The sequence below is a fragment of the Phoxinus phoxinus genome (assembly GCF_949152265.1).
Source record: "Phoxinus phoxinus genome assembly, chromosome: 2".
Classification (NCBI taxonomy): domain Eukaryota; kingdom Metazoa; phylum Chordata; class Actinopteri; order Cypriniformes; family Leuciscidae; genus Phoxinus; species Phoxinus phoxinus.
In genome coordinates this window covers 35,367,307-35,386,365 of record NC_136877.1, presented here as the reverse complement: position 1 = coordinate 35,386,365, position 19,059 = coordinate 35,367,307, and the positions used below count along the sequence as shown (strand labels likewise).

Here is a 19,059-nt window from a genome sequence, read left to right as displayed (position 1 = left end):
TATCCCGGTATGATTCTGCAGTGAAACTCCTTGTTTTGGGGGCGGCAGTGGTTCATGTAGTTTGTCTACAAACCGAAAGGTTGGTGGTTCTATCCTCGGTTCCACCTGACCAAGTGTCGAGGTGTCCATGAGCAAGACACCTAACCCCAGCTGCTCCCGATGAGCTGGATGGCGCCTTGCATGGCTGACTCCGCCGTCGGTGTATGAATGGGTGAATGTGAGGCAATATGTAAAGCACTTTGGTGGCCATGGGTCTGGGAAAAGCGCTATGTATATAAATGCAGTCCATTTACCATTTGTATATTTTTTTCTCTCTATAGATTGCTATTTTAACCCCCTCAAGTCATTATTTTTAGTTTAGTTTAGTTTAGTTTAGTTATTTAACTGGGACCATGCATAACAAATGTTGTGCCCGAGTTAGCTAGATAGCTAATTTTGATTCTGTGGTTCCTGGGCAAGATGTTGTTACATAAAATTACAGCATTCCATTACAATCCAGAAAAAAAAGAAAAAAATAATATCACATCACAATAAAACCAAATACAATGTCACAATACCATCAAAAAACTAAAAACTAAATTAATGATCACATGATTGATTTTTCTTAGGCAATATTGCAGTTTTAAAAATGCTAAATGATGTAAACTTATAATAACAGGCACTGAATTCCATATTTCTGCTGCTCTAAAAGAAAAAGCCGATTGTCCAAAGACCGTTTTCTTCAATTTAACTGAACAATATTCTCTAACATGCCCTGTTTTCCCTAGAATTGTCCTTACAGAACATCACACATTGTTTAAGAAGTGGTGGCGCAAGATCATGGATTAATTTATACATCGAACACATATCTGCAAAAAAATTAAAACGGGCAAACGTCAACAATTTATAATTTTTAATAATGCAATGATGAAAACTCACATTTTCACAGCTTGTTTCATAAGCAGTACTCCGACAGGGTCTTGAGTGTTTATGTGTGCTTAGACTTTTTGTAATATACCCCTAACAAAGAGCAGGCTTATTTCAGGTTTATCCCGGTATGATTGTGCAGTGAACCTCCTTGTTTTTGGAATAGGCTCAGTATGTGTATTTGCTGTGCTCAAAGTTTTCTTTAGATTCCTAATCCATTCTAAGGGCCTTTGGTAAACTACAGGGAGGCTGATTATTTGTTACACTATATCAGCAACTACTTGTTTAAATAATCTGCAGATCTGATTTACTGTGGATCTTAAATGTCAAGTATACAAGGAAATTATGTGCCAATTTATAAATCACTAAATTGCCTCTATACCTCGGATTGCACTTTATTGTGTCTATTGGCTTATATATTCAAATCAACCTCAGGCGTGCATTATTATTAAACATTTTTTAAAGACATCATGATGATGTGCAACGCCCCGGAATAGGTAAGACTTGCATAAATGCGACGTTTTGGCTAATAAGAATGTTCATTCTAGTACCATATACCCCACCTTCTCTTATTATTTGAGCGTCCAATAAAATTTTTATGACAGAAGCAGGTACGCCCTCAGCCAATCGGATACGCCTAATGCATATGGTTGTATTCACGGATTGGTTGTTGTGACTGTCAATCACGTTCCTCTGTACACCTTACACTTAGGACGACATTATTTTGGTCTTTTTTTTTTTATCAAGACGTTTAACGTGGCAGTTAGATGATAACGACACGATTACGAAATAGTACCTTTTGCTGACGCGTTTACTTATATATAAACATACAAATAGTTTGCGCATGCATTTTGCAGGACCGAGAAGAAAGGAGGAAGGCTGGAGTTGAGTTACAGTAACGATACTAGCGAACTCTAAAGCTAGCGCTGCATCATAGTCTAACCTGCGTGGCATTACATTTAAAGACGTGTTAAACGCATATTTTCAGTTTGTTAATCTTGTTGTTTTATATCAGGTGCGTATGGTGCGCGTGTATGTATATTTGGCCTTGCTGGGGGTGTCAGATGTAATGCTAACGTTCTAATAGCCTGTTAGTGTTTCGTTGCTAATGGTAATAGACTTATTTTCTTGCCCACATTCGGGTTGGCTTTGTGTGTTTGTTGCTGTGTGTTCAGGAGACATCGGTATCGTGTTGTTGAACTGAATGTAGCACACGGCTGTTGCTCCACCATATCCACGCATGCTACTTTAGCGAGGTTATAGCTAACACACAACTGAACGGTAAGTCCAGAAGTGTATTTATCGCACGAGCATGACGGCAGATCTGCAGAGATGACCGTAACCAAATAAAATGCGTTATTAAGCGCTATAGGGTCAGGCGGAAGACGGAAAGCTGATGGCTGTGTGCCGTTAGCTCGCATCAGTTCTCATAGGCCACGTCGCCTGTGTGTGTTGATGTGTTTGATCTACTGACAGTGGCGTTGCATGAATGCAAACAAGGAAAAGCGAGAAGTCGCCAACTGTGCGGAAGGGACACGGAGGAATCGTCAAAGAAGTTGTGTCACCAACTTCAGGACAACTCAAGGTTGCTGTAAGCCGAATGGGGAAGAACATCTCTTTTTAGATAACTTGACAGAGCAGTGACCACATCACTCGTATTTTAACCTACGGCGCTACACAAACCCAGAGGTCGTAATCTGTGCGCCTGTTCGATTACGATGATCGGCTTCAGTGCGAATCGACGTGGAGGTCGCCTCCCTTCCTTCATCCTGATCGTATTATTGGTGATTATCGTCATTTTGTCGTTTAACTACTGGAGCGTGTCCACTAAGCACGGGCGGCTGCTGGACGAGCTGGCCGAGGTGCAGACGCAGGTGAAGCGCACGGACGCGGCGCGCTCCCGCCTGGAGAAGAGAAACTCCGAGTTGATGATGCAGGTGGACACGCACCGGAAACAGATCGACCAGAAGGACGGTGACTACACCGTGCTGGAGAGCAAACTGCAGGCCAGGGATACGCTGGTCAAATCATGCACCGATGAAAAGGTGGGTGAAAAAAAATCAACACGAGGGGGTGCTTTACATACATCACTGGTGTGCTGTAAATATAGCTGTATTATTTGTTTTTGTCTGTGACTATTTATCCCTTCAAATGATTGAACTGTTTTGCCTGAATACTTCTGACAAAACTGATGTGGATCAGGGGTTTGAAAACTTTACAGACCAGAAACATACCACCCAAACTCTCAGCCAACCCCAGTATAAAAGCCTAGTCTAGTCACACTTTTTAAGTAGCCTATGTCTTAATTGACATGTGAAGGTTAAGTATGGTAACCCATACTCAGAATTTGTCCTCTCTACACACACACACACACACACACACACACACACTGCAAACTGTGGACAGTGGACACGCACATCCAGAGCAGTGGGCAGACATTTTTGCTGTGGCACCCGGGGAACGATTGGGGTTAGGTGCCTTGCTTATCTCAGTCAGCCTAGCCCAATCATTTTAATTTAAAACTTTCATTTTGATTATTACAGTGTATAATAGTGATTGGGAAATTTATCATCCAGGTCAATAGGTTTTTTTGCCATTTTGTATTTGGCCATTTTGAGGTTTTCGTCATCTTAGCCAATTAACCAATGTATAATCCACAATCTTTCAAAATATTTTTTAGTTCATTGAATAAATATTGCATAACGGGTTCGTTTAGCAAATGCACGAAGTGTGGACTATAAGTTGAGCCAATGTCATTATGATTATCAGTCGACCACTGTATCCAGTGCAATGCTTATTACATCATGTGTTCAAGATGTTCTAAAATAATGTTTTATGTGTTATCTCCTCCATGGATAGATGGTAACCATGGCAGTCTCTATTATGATCAATGCACATCATGTATGTCTGTTTGCTTAGACCTTTGCTAAGCAAGTTAACTTAGTAAATGCAAACAGAGGAGCTTTATAGGTGATTGTGTATTTCACAAGAACATGCAATATTACTGGAAGTAGTATTACTAGTTTTTTTTCCTGTTTCTTTGTACCTGTTCTACTAGTTGTGTCTGCAGATGATGCACTTTTCCCTTTGTGGGACGTGTTCAGTCAGCAGGTTGCGTGACTGACGGTGATGGTGGACGCACTGACTTTTGCTGTGCTGTTATACTGTCAATGAAATAAGAATATATACAGGCTTCCAATGTTCATAAATGATTCTGTCACACAGCTTTTTGAATTGTAAAGGGAAATTAAATGTATCTTAAAATCATGAAAAATGTAAATGCTGAACATTTTATATGTAAATAAATATCCCCCTCACCATTAAAATCAATATAGTAAAAATGTGAGCTGACAGCACAGAGAGCATGCTGCTCTTTATGGATTCAAGCCTTAGGCTTCCCTGTGGTTGTGTGACACAGCTGAGAGCTCATGGTCAGGGCCCATCTGTGGCTTCACATCTCAGGCTCTTCCCACACAGTCCTCTATCTCTTCTTCTGGATATTATATCAACAACAGAACTGTTGGGAGACTATCATTACTAGGGCTAGAAGGCAATAACTATTCATGATTGATTATTTTCTTGATAACATTTAGGGAGAATATGTATTCATTTAAATTGCATTGCGTTTAGGCCTAATGCCCTATACAGCAATCTTATTCCTTATTCCATATTCATTTTCACCCTATGGTTTACACCAAATTGACTGATCGTCCTGGTTATTGTGAAAGGAGAGGATGCGGAAGATGCCACTGTTGCAGAAGTTCGATCTAGACACATTTCTGCTTTGGTTTTGTCTACCTGGAAAGGGGAAAGGGACATTTGAGCATTGATATTCCGTGTGCATTTGGATGCCCTGTACCTTCATAGATTGATTCCGTGCTGCAGCAAATGTTTGGTCGTATTGCTCACACAGGCCCCTTTACAGATTATTACCCTTTCACAGTCTTTGCTTACTGCAGTACTTGCGAATGAATGTGAAAATGTAAATTAATTTTTGTAACCTTTTTCTAGGCCTGTCACGATTATTGATTAATCGTATGATCATGGTTATTCTATCTAGTCGCAATTATTTGAGATAACCCCAATAATTGTGCTGTTTAAAATTTAAAATTACATTTTGGCGAAAGTTAAGCGCTTAAAGAAATTGCATCAAATAGGCTATGCAATATTGTGTCTCCTTCTCTGGTGTGGTGGGAGGGACTAGGAGAAGGGCAGTCAGGTTTTGACAGGGAGTAAATAATAGAAAAATCGCTGTTATAAAGTAGACAAAGGTCTTCCTAAATGAAGGCTTGTGTTGTGCATTTAATCAGACCAGATTATTATATTATATTCAAATGTAGATATTATATAAATATTAGTTTTCACAGCATAAAAAAGTGAATCAAATGGGTTTATATTGTAATAATTATTATAATTTATATATTTTTATTATTCTATTATATACAATTTCAAGTAACAAGATTACATGTTAGGCTTACACATGAACAAAACCAGTAACTGAATTCAGCTAGTGGATTGACTTAATAAAGCTGCTCAATAGCTGTCAATTTATTCTACTCATTTTGATCAACTAAATCTATTTTCCTCAGCTGATCATGGCAACACACATACTTGCACCCAAAGAGTCTAATGTGACACCTTTTCACTGTGTCATTGTCATGGGATTAAGAATAGGATCTGTTCCTTACTGCGAATGCTAACGCTGTCTGTCATCCGGTTTCCTATTCTGTTTATCAAAGGTGGAGAACCAATGTGCCAATCTGCACACACAGACACACCCATTCTATTGTTATTCCTTGTTCACTTGTGTTATGTGGTCTGTCCAGAGAGGAAGCTATGCTTTAGCATTGGCATTTGTCTCAGTGGCAGTTGCTTGGATGTGCAAACCTGTATGGCCACTGCAGTGACGCCAAGGCAGCAAGCAAGGGACAAGCCAGAATTTCCAAATAAATTGAGCACTAGTGAAATGTATACATTGTGAATTCATATGTAGCTTGGGAATAAAAATGGTCTGAATACAGTAGTTGCACGATTCTGGACAAATTGAGAATCACTATTTTTTGTTTAAAATAGAGATTCTCCAATGATTCTGAACTGTCAACTAAACACAATATGTATTGCTTTTTTTCTACTTAAAATCTGGCGACTGATCAACCCAATAGTGAAATCAAATCACCGTTTAGTTTTTCATTAGGGGTCCATTTAAGGACTCAAGGTCTGGCTTTTGCCATTAGCTTACGGTTGGTAGATACCAATCCAGCAACTGCCACTGAGATGAATGGGAATGATTTCAAAGTGTTCTTCAGATATTATTGACCTCATTTGCTCCATTGTGTCCGAGAGTCACTGCAAGAAGTGTCTCAAAGCCCCTGTTTCCTCGTTGGGTGTAAAAGAGTAATAGATGGAGTCATGGGTTTGAAACAAACACAATAGAAGCTCTTAGCTGTTGAAGTTGGCTCCCTCACATTTAACAAATTGATATTGATTAGATGAAGCACCAGTATAAAATCTATAGGATAAGCATGCATAGGCATTCAGCTGACCCTTCAGCAGTGTTAGTGAGTACACAGTGCCGCTGCAGCAGACTGCTATTTTGCGGTCTTTCTTTCTGCTGGTCTGCCAGTAGCAGTAGGTCGAAGCTTATCGCACTCTTTAATTGCACGTTGCTCAGTCCTTATGTCCGCTGCCCTTGCGGCTTAATTTGCTGTGCTGACTATGATCTTCTGATTTGAGACGGGGCTCTGCTCTGCTCTAAGCAAACTCAAGCTCTATGTCCACTCCACGTCCCCCTCAGTGAATTTGTCATCTGGATCACAGTTCCATCTGAGCTTCCCTCTCTCAAATCCCATCGCAAAATCACAGCCGCCTCACTTACAGCAGTAAAGCTCTGGAGATTGAATTCTCTTACTGTGGCTCAGTGAAAAGGATTTGGACAACAATACTGTTTGGGTGATAAAACAGGTTATGATAAAGAATGTGTGGTATTGTTGGCAGTTTCACACAGTTTCTCATGGGTTCCACATGATGAGTTTTTGTCCAGAGGGCGGTTTGATTTCTAAATGCAGAGACTGATCTCAAAAGAAGGAAGTTATTAATGAAGTCAGATATAATGGTGTTCTTCAGTCTGGGGGGAATAAAATGTTATATATTTGTTGATTGATTGATTGAAGTTAATACTTTTATTCAGCAATGGCACAATAAATTGACACTAAAATATTTCTATGTACTTTTGAGATTTCTATTCATCAAAGAATCCTGAAAATGTGTCTCCACCCATCGTTTACTGACCCTCAAGTTGTTCCAAACCTGTATGAGTTTCTTTCTTCTTTTGAACACAAAATAAGATGTTTTAAAGAATGTTGGTAGTCAAGCAGTTGACTAGGAATTTACTTGCATAGTAGGAAAAAAACAAATATTATGGAAGTCAATGGCTACCATCAACTGTCTGGTTACCAACTGTCTTTAAAATATCTTATTTTGTGTTCAACAGAAGAAAGAAACTTGTACAGTTTTGGAACAACATGAGGGTAAGTGATGACAAAATGTTCATTGTTGGGTGAACTTTCTTTTTAAGCAGGAATAGTTTTCCTCCTTCAACATTTATAATAATAAGAAATGTTTCTTGTTGCACCAAATCAGTTTATTAGAATGATTTCTGGAGGATCGTGTGAATTCTGCTTTACCATCACAGCTTTCACAGGAATAAATTACACTACACTTTAAAATATAATATAGGACATTTAACTACAGGAAAAAGATAATATTTCATAATATTACTGTTTCTACTGTACAATAAATTCAGCCTTGATGAGCATAATAGACTTTCAAAATCATTAAAAGAAAATCTTACTGACCCAAAACTTTTGAATGGTAGTGTAAAGTTTAGATTTAGCAACCATAGCTACAAATGTGAGTTTGAAACACAAATTTGAGTGCTATAGATCAATGTTTGATTATAATATCCATAGTATATTATAATCAAACATTGATCCATAGCACTCAAATTTGGGTAGTTGAAGTTAAGCATGGAAATTGGGGGAAAAGTGAAAATCTATGATACCAAATTATTATAATTTTTTTCCAGGATAAGCCCTTAACCTGTCATATGACATGGGTCATCATATATTCTTAAAGTATGTTTTGTATATTACTCTATTCCTGTCTTCACTCAATTTTTGTGTTTTTCAGAATAAGCTGCAGAGTGATGTCAGCGCCCAGATGTCTGAGATTCACAGACTGAAGGGTAAGAAGCGCACACAAGAGGGTGCTATTTCCCAGCATCGCATCTTTGTCAATGAAATAGGATTGTTGTGGGTGTAAACCAATCATGGTATTCTGTTGGCTGATTTTTTTTTTAGATTGTGGTGTGTTTGACTGCTGATTTGGGGCATGTAGTCATGTTTGCGTGTACATTTACAGAACAGGTCAAAGAGTTGAGACAGGAGATCATCCGACAGGAAGACCAGCTGAGGGAAGTGCGGAAAAACAGCACCAATCTGGAGAAGAAGCTGGAATATGAGAGGTGAATACAAGCACTGGTGGGCTTTCCCTGACCCAGAAGAAGGAGTCTTGTTTTCTGTGCACTTCTATTCCTACATTTGGTAATAATGGTTAAGATGTTCGACTAGTTGATCATGTATAATATAAATGAAACATGTATTGCAGCTTGCAGTGTGGCAGACAAATCACAGAGCTGAAGGCAGAATATGAGGAGAGCAAGAAAAGAGTGGAAGAAGAGGCAGCAAAACTCAGACAGGTATGCTGTGTATGATTTGAATAGTGTAAACTCTGGGTTAGTTCACCCACAAATGAAAATTACCCCATGATTTACTCACCCTCAAGCCATCCTAGGTGTACTGTATTTGACATTATTCTTTCAGACGAATACAATCGGAGTTATGTTAAAAAATGTCCTGGCTCTTATAATGACTCTAATAAAGGCCTTCTGAAGCAAAGCAATGTGTTTGTGTAAGACAAATATCCATATTTAAAACTTTATCGACTAAAATAACTAGCTTTCGGCAGACGGCCTACGCAAGTCGACTTACGCCAAAAGAGTAACACTTGACGATGTATAATTAATAATAATAATTCATTACATTTATATAGCGCTTTTCTCGACATTCAAAATGCTTTACATAGAAGGGGGGGGGATCTCCTCAACCACCACCAATGTGCAGCATCCACTTGGATGATGCGACTGCAGCCATATTCCGCCAGAATGCCCACCACACACCAGCTTACTGGTGGAGAGGAGACAGAGTGATGAAGCCAATTATATATATATATATGGGGATCATTAGGAGGCCATGATGGACAGAGGCCACTGGGCAAATTTGGCCAGGATGCTGGGGTTACATCCCTACTCTTTCGAAAGACATCCTGGGATTTTTTTGTGACCACAGAGAGTCAGGACCTCGGTTTAACGTCTCATCCGAAGGACGGCGCTCTTTGGCAGTATAGTGTCCCCATCACTACACTGGGGCGTTAGGACCCACACAGACCACAGGGTTAGCGCCCCCTGCTGGCCTCACTAACACCTCTTCCAGCAGCAACCTGGATTTCCCAAGGGGGTAATCCATCCGCCGGAAACTGAAGCCTCCGCGGGAGCCGCCATTGTAGCAGAACTTCACCTGCTGTTAGCATTCCATTGACTCCCATTCATTTTTGCGTCACTTTGACAGCGAATAACTTTACATCTGAAGCGTCCAAAGACTCCATTTGTCCATTATTTATTTCTAAAGAAACACGACAATGAATAAAAGGCTCCATTACTTTGTATCTTACGTTATGACTTCGTAGAAGCCGTTTTTGTAAAAAATAGGCTAACGATTGCGTCATACCCACGCGACTCTCTGTCGCACTGTAGAGAGATTACCGTATAGACCGGCGGAGAAGCTCGCAAGCAATCGGGGGGACGTGGAGGCATAAAGTCAAGGGAGAAGCCCATAGAGATTCATAAAGTTGCTCCTGCTGCTAGCTCATTGACAACTAATAATCACGCTCTCCGTCTCTGCGAGATTCGGAAGGGAATGATTCAGATTTCCCTCGGCACAGCTACTAGAAAACCCACATCACATCTACGTCGTCAAGCTCAGTTTGAGTCTGCGCAGTTCGCCTGGCGATCAGGAAGTGAGTGCTTCAAATGAGCTTCACTTTTCTCCGTTGAAATCTATGGGGTCGCTGTGTCCATCTTATATACTGTCTATGGGATTTCCCAGAAGGTCTCCCATCCAGGTACTAACCAGACTCAGCCCTGCTTAGCTTCAGTGGGTAACCAGTCTTGGGTTCCAGGGTGATATGGCTGCTGGCATATATGATGTAGCTGTGGGATGTAGGAGTAGCGTAAAAATATGGATATTTTTCTTACATGAACGCATCGCTTCAGAAGGCCTTTATTAACCCCCCAGAGCCGTGTGGAGCACTTTTATCATGGATGGATGCGCTTTTATGTACTTTTAACAGAAACTGGCCATTCACTGCCATTATATGGGGGCGGCAGTGGTTCAGTGGTTCATGTAGGTTGTCTACAAACCGAAAGGTTGGTGGTTCAATCCCCGGTTCCACCTAACCAAGTGTCGAGGTGTCCATGAGCAAGACACCTAACCCCAGCTGCTCTCGACGAGCTGGATGGCGCCTTGTATGGCTGACACCGCCATCGGTGTATGAATGGGTGAATGTGAGGCAACATGTAAAGCGCTTTGGAGGCCATTGGGTTTGTGAAAGCGCTATATAAATGCAGTCCATTTACCATTATTAAAAAAAGATATATATAACTCCGTATTGTATTCGTCTGAAAGAAGAATGTCATATACACCTAGGATGGCTTGAGGGTGAGTAAATCATGAGGTTATAAAAAATTTTTGGGGAACTATCCCTTTAACTCACAAACTTCATCAAAACAAAAAAAACCTTGCATTTCAGAGTTTATTAGTTAATCGTAAAGCAGATGCAGGGGATCGGCAGGTGGAGGTGGATCTTGATCAGTCCAACAAAAGAAAAGAGGACACTGCAGAGCGCCACACAGTGGCTGCACAGCGAAATGATGGCCCAGTTCCTAAAGGTAGTAGGAAAAATAATGAGCATATACATTTTGGTTGGGAAAAAAACCTTTTGACGTCTCTTGCTTTTTTCTACCACATTCACTCAAGATGATCTGGTTAAACCTGGTAGCGATGCTGGCATGCCTGGCATTGAGGACAGTGAAGTGGGCAAGATAGAAGACGGACAGTTTGGTAAGTATCCCAAAGTACATTTTTAGAAGATTTCATTGAACCAACAAGTCATCTTTGTTCAGTGCTAATGAGTAACAGAGTAAATAAACTCTACAGCATGCTTAAAATAAGGGTGCATGTCAGTTACTTCATTCAGAGATACATTTAATGTTTCTCCAGCCTTAAAGAAGCCAGCCATCACGCCGCAGAAACACATGGAGCCGGCGGAGGCTGCGGCACTGCTGGAGGAGGAGAAGGCTGGGTTTGGAGCTGGAGCCAGACCAGGGTATGATTTGGCCCATGGGCAACCTCTGGACCGACCAGACATACCCAATGATGAAAACCTGCATTTGGGGAACCACGACGTCCCTGTGCTGCAGCAGGTTCCAAAAGCAGTGGCTGACAAACCCATGCTGTTTGACGAGGATAATAAGGCAGGCATAAAGGCAGATGAGTTTGGGGAGCAGCGCAGACAGCTGGGAGGTTAGAGGTCATGTTTTATTAGTGCTTATAACACTTTTCAATTGTTGGTTGTTACAAATGTGATGCAGGACCCAAACATACACTCACACACATACTTACTATGCAGGCAGTAAGGATTAAATTACAGGGCACAAAAAACAATGTTGTCTTTAATATTAGATGTGGACATTAGTCCATATTTCTCCATTTCTGGATGAATTTTTTTTTTTTTTAACTATCAAAACGCTGTTATTTCCTTCAGGCAATGCAAACATAGTTTTGTTCTTGTATTTGTGTATGGCCCCTGATTTTTCCTTACTGGGGAAGCCATGTTTAATTGTTTTTTGTTAGTAGTAGCGATTCTTGTGTGTATCTTTTGGGCCTCTTTTTTTCCTCTGTTGGGGAGAAGTTGTCCTGTTTTTTTTTTTCGTTTTTTTTTTCATGTCATTATTGAAGTTTGTTTTTACTTTTACTGTTTTTCACCAGGAAATAATGGAGATTAGAGGCATGCTGTCATATAACACATCTCTCAACTTACAGTAATGTAGCTCTTTAATGTCGAGTCCTCCTGTCCTTTTTTTATTAGCTGAAGGCTTGAAGGCAGAGGGAGTTGGACTTCCTCCTCCTCCTAACCCGGCTCAGGTTCTTCCCAAACCCATTGACCTGCACAATGGCAGAGAACCTGTACACGCTGACCCCCCGCGTCACCGTCAGAGTGAGTATTAATCAGTACAGGGGTGGGGATGGGGCTGTGGCTGTTTCTGAAGATGACAAGACAAATCGTCAGCTATCCTCTTGTTACATCATGATGTATCAAATACTGTATCGGGTACAACTCTCCACTCTCTTTAAAGTGAGGATACTGAGTCTCAACAGCTTTTTACGTGCTCTGTTCATTTACAGCACACATTTAAGCTACGTTCTTTGTAAAAACTCCGGGCTCATAGCGTCCCGGACTCCATTCATTTAACAATTCAGGAAAGATGAATCACTGTCTGGCCATTTGAAATTTCGGTATGGAGATAAAGGTAGGATCAGGATTTTTTGGTAGTACAACAGCACAGCGTGAGTGTAATTTGGCACCATTGGCATCTGATAGAGAATTTCGACCTACACTTCAGACTTAACAACCGGATACTGATATTCCCAGATTCTCTGAACCTCAGTCTTCACTTTCATGTATGTTATCGTTTGGTGGTTTCCATAAAGTTTCAATGGGTTACCTTAATGTCTATAGTCTCTCCCATCTTAAAAGAATATATCACACATAAATTGTCATTCAAAACCTGATTTTAAGCATTGTTGCCTAGAACACAAAAAAGAATGTCCAAGTTGCTGATGAATTACCAACCACAGAAGTAGATTGTAATTCATACTGTCAATCTTTTGTGTTCCTCGTAAGATAAATGAATATGGTTTAAAAATAACATAAGGGTGAGTAAGTGATTTTAATTTTTAAAATAACTACAGGTAAACTCGAAAAATTTGAATATCGTGCAAAAGTTCATTTATTTCAGTAATTCAACTTAAAAGGTGAAACTAATATATTATGTAGACTTATTACATCCAAAGTGAGATATTTCAAGCCTTTATTTGTTATAATTTTGATTATTACAGCTATGAAAACCTTTTCACAATACTCTAATTTTGAATTTGGGGGTTTCATAAGCTGTAAGCCATAATCATCAGAATTAATTAATAAATGAATTACTAAAATAAATTAACTTTAGCACGATATTCAAATTTTCCGGGTTTCACCTGTATCTCTTAAGACTTTCACTGAGGTTTGATGCAGCAAAAGCTGGCACCATTCAAGCCAGTTCACAGCCTTAAATCAATCTCTTTGAGGTATATGTGTGAAATGCAGATCGTAAAGCTATACACACTTCTGCATTTTTGGCATTTGTCAATACCTGACATACACTCACAAACGTACTTACTATGCAGGCAGTAAGGATTAAATTACAGGGCACAAAAAAAAATCTCTTTATCGTCTTTTTCTCGAAGTAGAATACTTTTGCCTTTATAAAATGACTATTTGGGCTATCTGGGCAAGCAGCAAGCTTAAAGCCAAAGCAGTAATGTTTGTGTCTGTAAATAGACAGAGAAGGTAGTAGACTGGGTTCTCTGCTGATAACTGCGCTGCCTGACTTTGCTCCCTCTGCTAAACTCCTCCACACCACCATGTACCCCATCCCACCCAGCCTTCCTTTTTTCTGTGTAAAGTCCTCTACCACCAGCTCCATTCCTCACTTGTCCTCTGAGATTTTATTTCCTTTGGAACTAAAATATGGCATATACCTTTTTTTGAACTTTTTATTTTAACCTCATTACTTTCAGTGTAGTCTCATTGTCCTCTCTTTGCTCTTTGTTGTCTTAAATATGCTTCTGATCTGTTTGCCTTTTCTGTACTTTCTTTTCCTTTTCCTTTAATGCCCTTCTTTCTGTCTTTTACCTCTTTCAAATTTTGCTTGTTCCTTTTTGTCCCTCTTTTCTTTCTTTCTCTCTTTCCTGATGGGGCCCATCTCTGCCCCTGCAGGCCGTTTCTTTGATGAAAATGAGTCCCCTGTAGATCCGCAACACGGCAATAAGCTAGCGGACTATAACGGGGATGATGGCAACGTAGGTGAGTATGAGGCGGACAAGCAGGCCGAGCTGGCCTACAATGAGGAAGAGGATGGTGATGGTGGGGAGGAAGACGTCCAAGGTGAGCCAGGGGGATTGCGACTGCTTTGCTATTCCATCTCCTCTCCCCCTCCCTTGTGCTGGTGCTGTTCTGCTATATTAAGCTGCTGGTTCAGTCATCATGGGCTCACAGCATACTGAAGTACTGTCAGTTCATTTGGCCTAATGCTTGTGGAAGGCGTCAATCACAGGCGAAGCCCTCACCTCAGTGTGCTGAAAGCATGTGTGGATGAGAGAGAAAGATATGGGTGTGAGATCTTTAACCTTTCTGGACCATGTGGTTATGAGACTGAACCTTCTCTCCCAGCATGCCTCATTCGGCTCTTCCAGTCATTGTCTTTACTAATCAGCGTGCTAGTGTGTAGAGTTATTGTGTTGTCAGTGCATGTGAAAGCCATAATGCTGTGTTGAATCCTTTTCACTAGGGCTTGGGGTTTTAAATGGGCTACTGTGAAATCACTGTTAAAGGGATGGTTCGGAGTAATTTCAATCTAGGCTCCTTAGCACCATGACCTCGAGCCAAACACCTAAACCATCCCTTTAACTGTAGACTTTGCTATCTTATTTCATCTTGCCAATTTTTCATCGGCTTCCTGTATCGCTTAACACTTGTGACAATTGTAAACCCTACATCTCATACGCCATGTTCACAATGCAAAGTTTAGGGATTGACAACTGCATGTACGTGCAAGAATTAATTCTGTAAATCCTGTCTGTCTGCCATCGTTGATATTATGGCTGCGTGATATTTCAACATAGCCAGTGTTTTTGTGATAACAGAAAATGTAATACTGGCGAAAAGTCTGTTTCAGGTCAAAACAGGTTGCAGAGAATAAACTGGGCATTTGTGTGCGTGTGCGTGCACAAGTGTGTACACTGATAATGTAGGAAAGACAATTAACAAGCAATCGTGATGCTCTCATAGCAAACTGGTGAAGTAAGCTAGTCACGCGAGGGACGCAATACAGGGGTTTCAGGTGTAGTGAGATCAAGGCAGACAAGAAATGAATGATGTCAGAGATCAAATTTGAATAAGGAATTATAAATATAATTATTTATTAATATAAATATATAAATATAATTTAAACAAAATATTAAAAAAGTAGCAAATACAGAAAATCTAATAATTAATATGTATTGTATGTAAATAAGTTTTAAATTTAAACGCTGACAAAATAATTCCAGTTCATATGGCTACCCGGAAGCGATAAATAATTCTGTATTATAAATTTTTCAGGCCAGACAAGTAATTTGTTGTCCATTTGTAAAGGGAAAACTACACACCTGCACACATATATATTCAAACGCGCATACCTATAGACTAAACACAGGTTTGCGTTTTAGAAGTTTGCGCACAGTAACTTTTTTTTTTTATTTAATTTTTTTCAACATTTTTTTCAAGGCTTGCATTTTGGAACCTATTTCAAGGTTTGCGTTCTCGAGCCACCAGGCAATGTTGTTGTGCGAATGAGCGGGATGTTAGAACGGTGTCCTGTTAGCGGCCCCCAAGTTAATAACTAATGATCTTTGCAAAGGAAGTGAATCAATCAAAGCTAACTTTAGCTGGACAATAACTTTGCTGCTGTAAATCCAAAACAATCTCTGTTACTTTAATTTCCTATTATCACTGTAAAGCTGCTTTGAAACTATCTATATTGTTAAAAGCACTATATAAATGAAGGTGACTTGACTTGACTTGTAACATGATGTTTGTGAAGATCAGAGTATTGAGAGGCCCAAATGAAGTAAAATGTTTGCAGAATATAAGGAGAAGCAGAAGAACAACAAAATAAGAGCAATGAATAATATATTCATGAAAACTTGCATCCTCTTTTGTTTTGATAAGAAAAGGTCAAACAGACTTATCCATTATGTCATAGTTGGTGTAACAGCTTGGTCGGAGTGACCAGTTGCTATGGTTGCAAAGATAGATTAAAATAGTTAGAGGTGTGATTTTGACACCTTGGAATGCGTCCAATATTTAACAAAACACAACTAAGATATATCTCTTGGATATGCACATGCGAGTACAACATGCATATTCTTGGAGAATACTAATGAATATCAATCAAACAGAATAAAAGATCAGTGTTAATGAATAACAAAGAGTAAATACTTGAATATATGATAAATATAAGTATGAATATCTGAATCCATAAATTCAAAAGATAAAATTACTAAAGAACAAATGAATGAATGAATCGTATGGATAGGAAAATATGAATTAAGAAAAACACTAGAAACATTGACCATTTGGACACCCCAGTTTCTAGTTGTTGTTGTTTTTGCATTGATGTTAAAATTACTTTCTCAGATTTAACATTACCAGTACCTATTTTTGTAAATGCTACAGTAAAACACTGCTGTTCACTTTCAGAAGTTGTCGTGAAACATATTGGTTAAATAATTTTTTCGTTTTTAAATTTAAGTTTACATTTATTTTACACACTTAGAGCATTAATGTATCACATATCTTTGTATCACATATCTTTCTTCAGTATTATGCAGCCCTAGTTGATATAGTGATAACCATAGAAACGTTTTGGCAGCTGTAAATTAATCATAGCCATTTTTGACTAAATAAATATTACCAACTAGAGACGTAAAAAATGGTTCGTAAACCAAAACGACCAGGCAGTGACAACCGCATTTATGTAAAATATGCGTGAAACCAACTTCTTTTAAAAGCACCAAACATTGCCTCTTCTGGCAGAACAACTCCTGCATTCTGTATGAACACAGAATCGTTTACGAGATTCACTCATTCAAATGTGGTTGTCACTCCCAACACTTTGCAGTGTGTATGTGGCTTTAGTAGCTTTCACTATTATTAGTTTGAATGTTTCTTTGTAAATTGGGTATATTTTCATATATATTTGTATATTTCCATGAAAGTTAAGCTAGTTAGCTAGTCAGCCATTGTTGTGATTTATAAACACTGAATTGTAATCATCCTTGTTGTTGTATCTTTCAGACGATGAAGACCGGGAAGCTCCAGGTGAAAGGGCTGTGGATTACGGAAAGCGACATCAAGCCATCGATGTGCTGTAGTCCCGTCCCGTCTCTCAAAAATCCCATACATTGAGCTTTGGATGTTTCTGACAATGAAGTAGCCAAGAGATGAAAAAGAACTTTGGATTTCAGTTGTGATTTTGGTATCATTTACAATTGGAGACATTCAGACTATTCAAACTATTTCAGTGTTCAGAGACGAACAAGTTTCAGCGTTTATGACTGTGAAATCAATGACTGTGGATGAGATTTTTTTTTTTTTCAATTTAAATGCGACAAAGTGATTTCATGATCTTCTGCAAATGTTTGCTTGCACATGTTTGCTTGATTTGAGAGTATTGTTTTCATGTTTGTTTTTTTGCCCCCATCTGTAGCACATGTTTAACAGAAGTAAGTTTTGGAACTATTATTTTGTACAAATGTCTTTTTGTTTGTAAATTTTATTTCTTTTCTTTTTTTTTTCCGGTGGGATAATAAAATGCCTTTTCCAGGCACTGGAGGACGTGACTGTGAATAGATAATACGGAAATAATTATTCTCTGTGTGATTCACAAAGTGGAACATATTGATATTACAGGTGGAAAGGACCTCTTCTAGAACACCAGTTTTTTGTTTTTGCTAAAAAGCTAAATCTCCCTTTATCTTTTTGGACAACTGTTGCTAAATGGAAGTGTAAACAATGGGAAGATGCAATTAAGTTGCTGTTCAACTTTTAACCTCTCTCTGGTACTAAATGACTCTTAATTGGCCAGACAATAATCTTTTTTTCTTTCTTTTTTTCAACTACTCTGTTTTCTGATTCTGAAGGAGTACTCAAGAGTGCACATTGAGTTTTGTAAGGACATTGTTGCATGCAAAAGGCAGCCTTTGTAAATCAGCCTGTAGATCATCAAGAAAATGGAAAAAAAGCAATACTCAGTGCCACGTACAGACTAAACTCACCACAGCTGTCGGCCTGCTTACTTTCTTACTGGTAAATGTACAGTACATATGAGGGGGAATATGTGATGTTGGATGCTGTATAATTGCTAAACTCTCAAATGGAAATAATGATCATATACCTAACTGTTTCATAATCAAGCAAATTTGGTAGGGTTGGCATACTGAATGTAGTCTTATAGCTTGTGATTGTTTTTGAGATCCGTCACATGGGTGTTTGGGCTCTCTTACACAGCTGTGCAGTGCAATCCAAGGATAATGATTAACAAAATTCTTTATATTTCAAATTAACTGATCCTGTTTTGGAAAAAGTACCACTGTGTATCACTGTGACTAAAGTATAGAAAGTAGTAGCATAAAAAAAGCACCCAGAAATCTTCATTAATTTATCCCAGGCTGCTTTACAAACAAATGACTACATTACTGTAACAATAAACGATTGTTTCTGTAGTTTTAATGGCTGTTGTCATTTAGTGTTTCGCTCAACTCAGGAACAACGTTTGTGAATTCATTCGAATGATTAGATTTAATCGGTTTAGTTGTTACTTGTATACTGTATTCACCACGTTTATTTATTTTTTGTTAGACATATATTTGTATATATCTATAGGGAAAGCCCTCGTATCATGTGATGGCATCTGAAGTATAATGGAACTAAAAATTATCTTCATTCAAAAATATTCAGGCAGTCTGCCGAAGTGCTTCGTAAGGATATTGCCATGACAACCAGAACGTGCCTTTCCTTCTCATCTCATACCTCGCGCGCTCGTTCTATTTTTTATTTATTTAATAACCGTTTTCTTGTTGATTTGCAATGCACAAGTAACGTTAAATCCGATGA

At 39.0% G+C, this 19,059-nt stretch overlaps 1 protein-coding gene and 1 long non-coding RNA gene across 3 annotated transcripts; both read left to right on the top strand.

The window, feature by feature from the left end:
* Nucleotides 1–1,527: 1,527 nt before the first annotated feature.
* Nucleotides 1,528–18,668, top strand: golm2 (golgi membrane protein 2). 2 transcript variants are annotated; one of them, XM_079605253.1, is made up of 10 exons: nt 1,536–2,951; nt 8,095–8,149; nt 8,326–8,428; nt 8,572–8,662; nt 10,831–10,969; nt 11,058–11,141; nt 11,301–11,603; nt 12,169–12,297; nt 14,122–14,289; nt 17,242–18,668. In XM_079605253.1, exons 1-10 carry the CDS (start codon nt 2,625–2,627, stop codon nt 17,316–17,318), a joined length of 1,476 nt encoding a protein of 491 aa, XP_079461379.1. In that variant the 5' UTR covers nt 1,536–2,624; the 3' UTR covers nt 17,319–18,668. The 2 variants fall into 2 exon arrangements, with proteins under 2 accessions (XP_079461380.1, XP_079461379.1); XM_079605254.1 differs by lacking the exon at nt 14,122–14,289 and having other exon boundaries at nt 1,528–2,951.
* Nucleotides 14,907–16,118, top strand: LOC306994615. The gene is made up of 2 exons (XR_013796708.1): nt 14,907–15,037; nt 16,036–16,118. It is a non-coding gene; the product is annotated as an uncharacterized lncRNA (long non-coding RNA).
* Nucleotides 18,669–19,059: the final 391 nt, after the last annotated feature.

Coding starts and splice junctions, on each gene's coding strand:
- golm2 (XM_079605253.1), top strand. CDS start 2,625: ATGATCGGCTTCAGTGCGAATCGACGTGGAGGTCGCCTCCCTTCCTTC. Junction 11,142..11,300: donor GATAGAAGACGGACAGTTTG/GTAAGTATCCCA, acceptor ATGTTTCTCCAG/CCTTAAAGAAGCCAGCCATC. Junction 12,298..14,121: donor CCCCCCGCGTCACCGTCAGA/GTGAGTATTAAT, acceptor CTGCCCCTGCAG/GCCGTTTCTTTGATGAAAAT.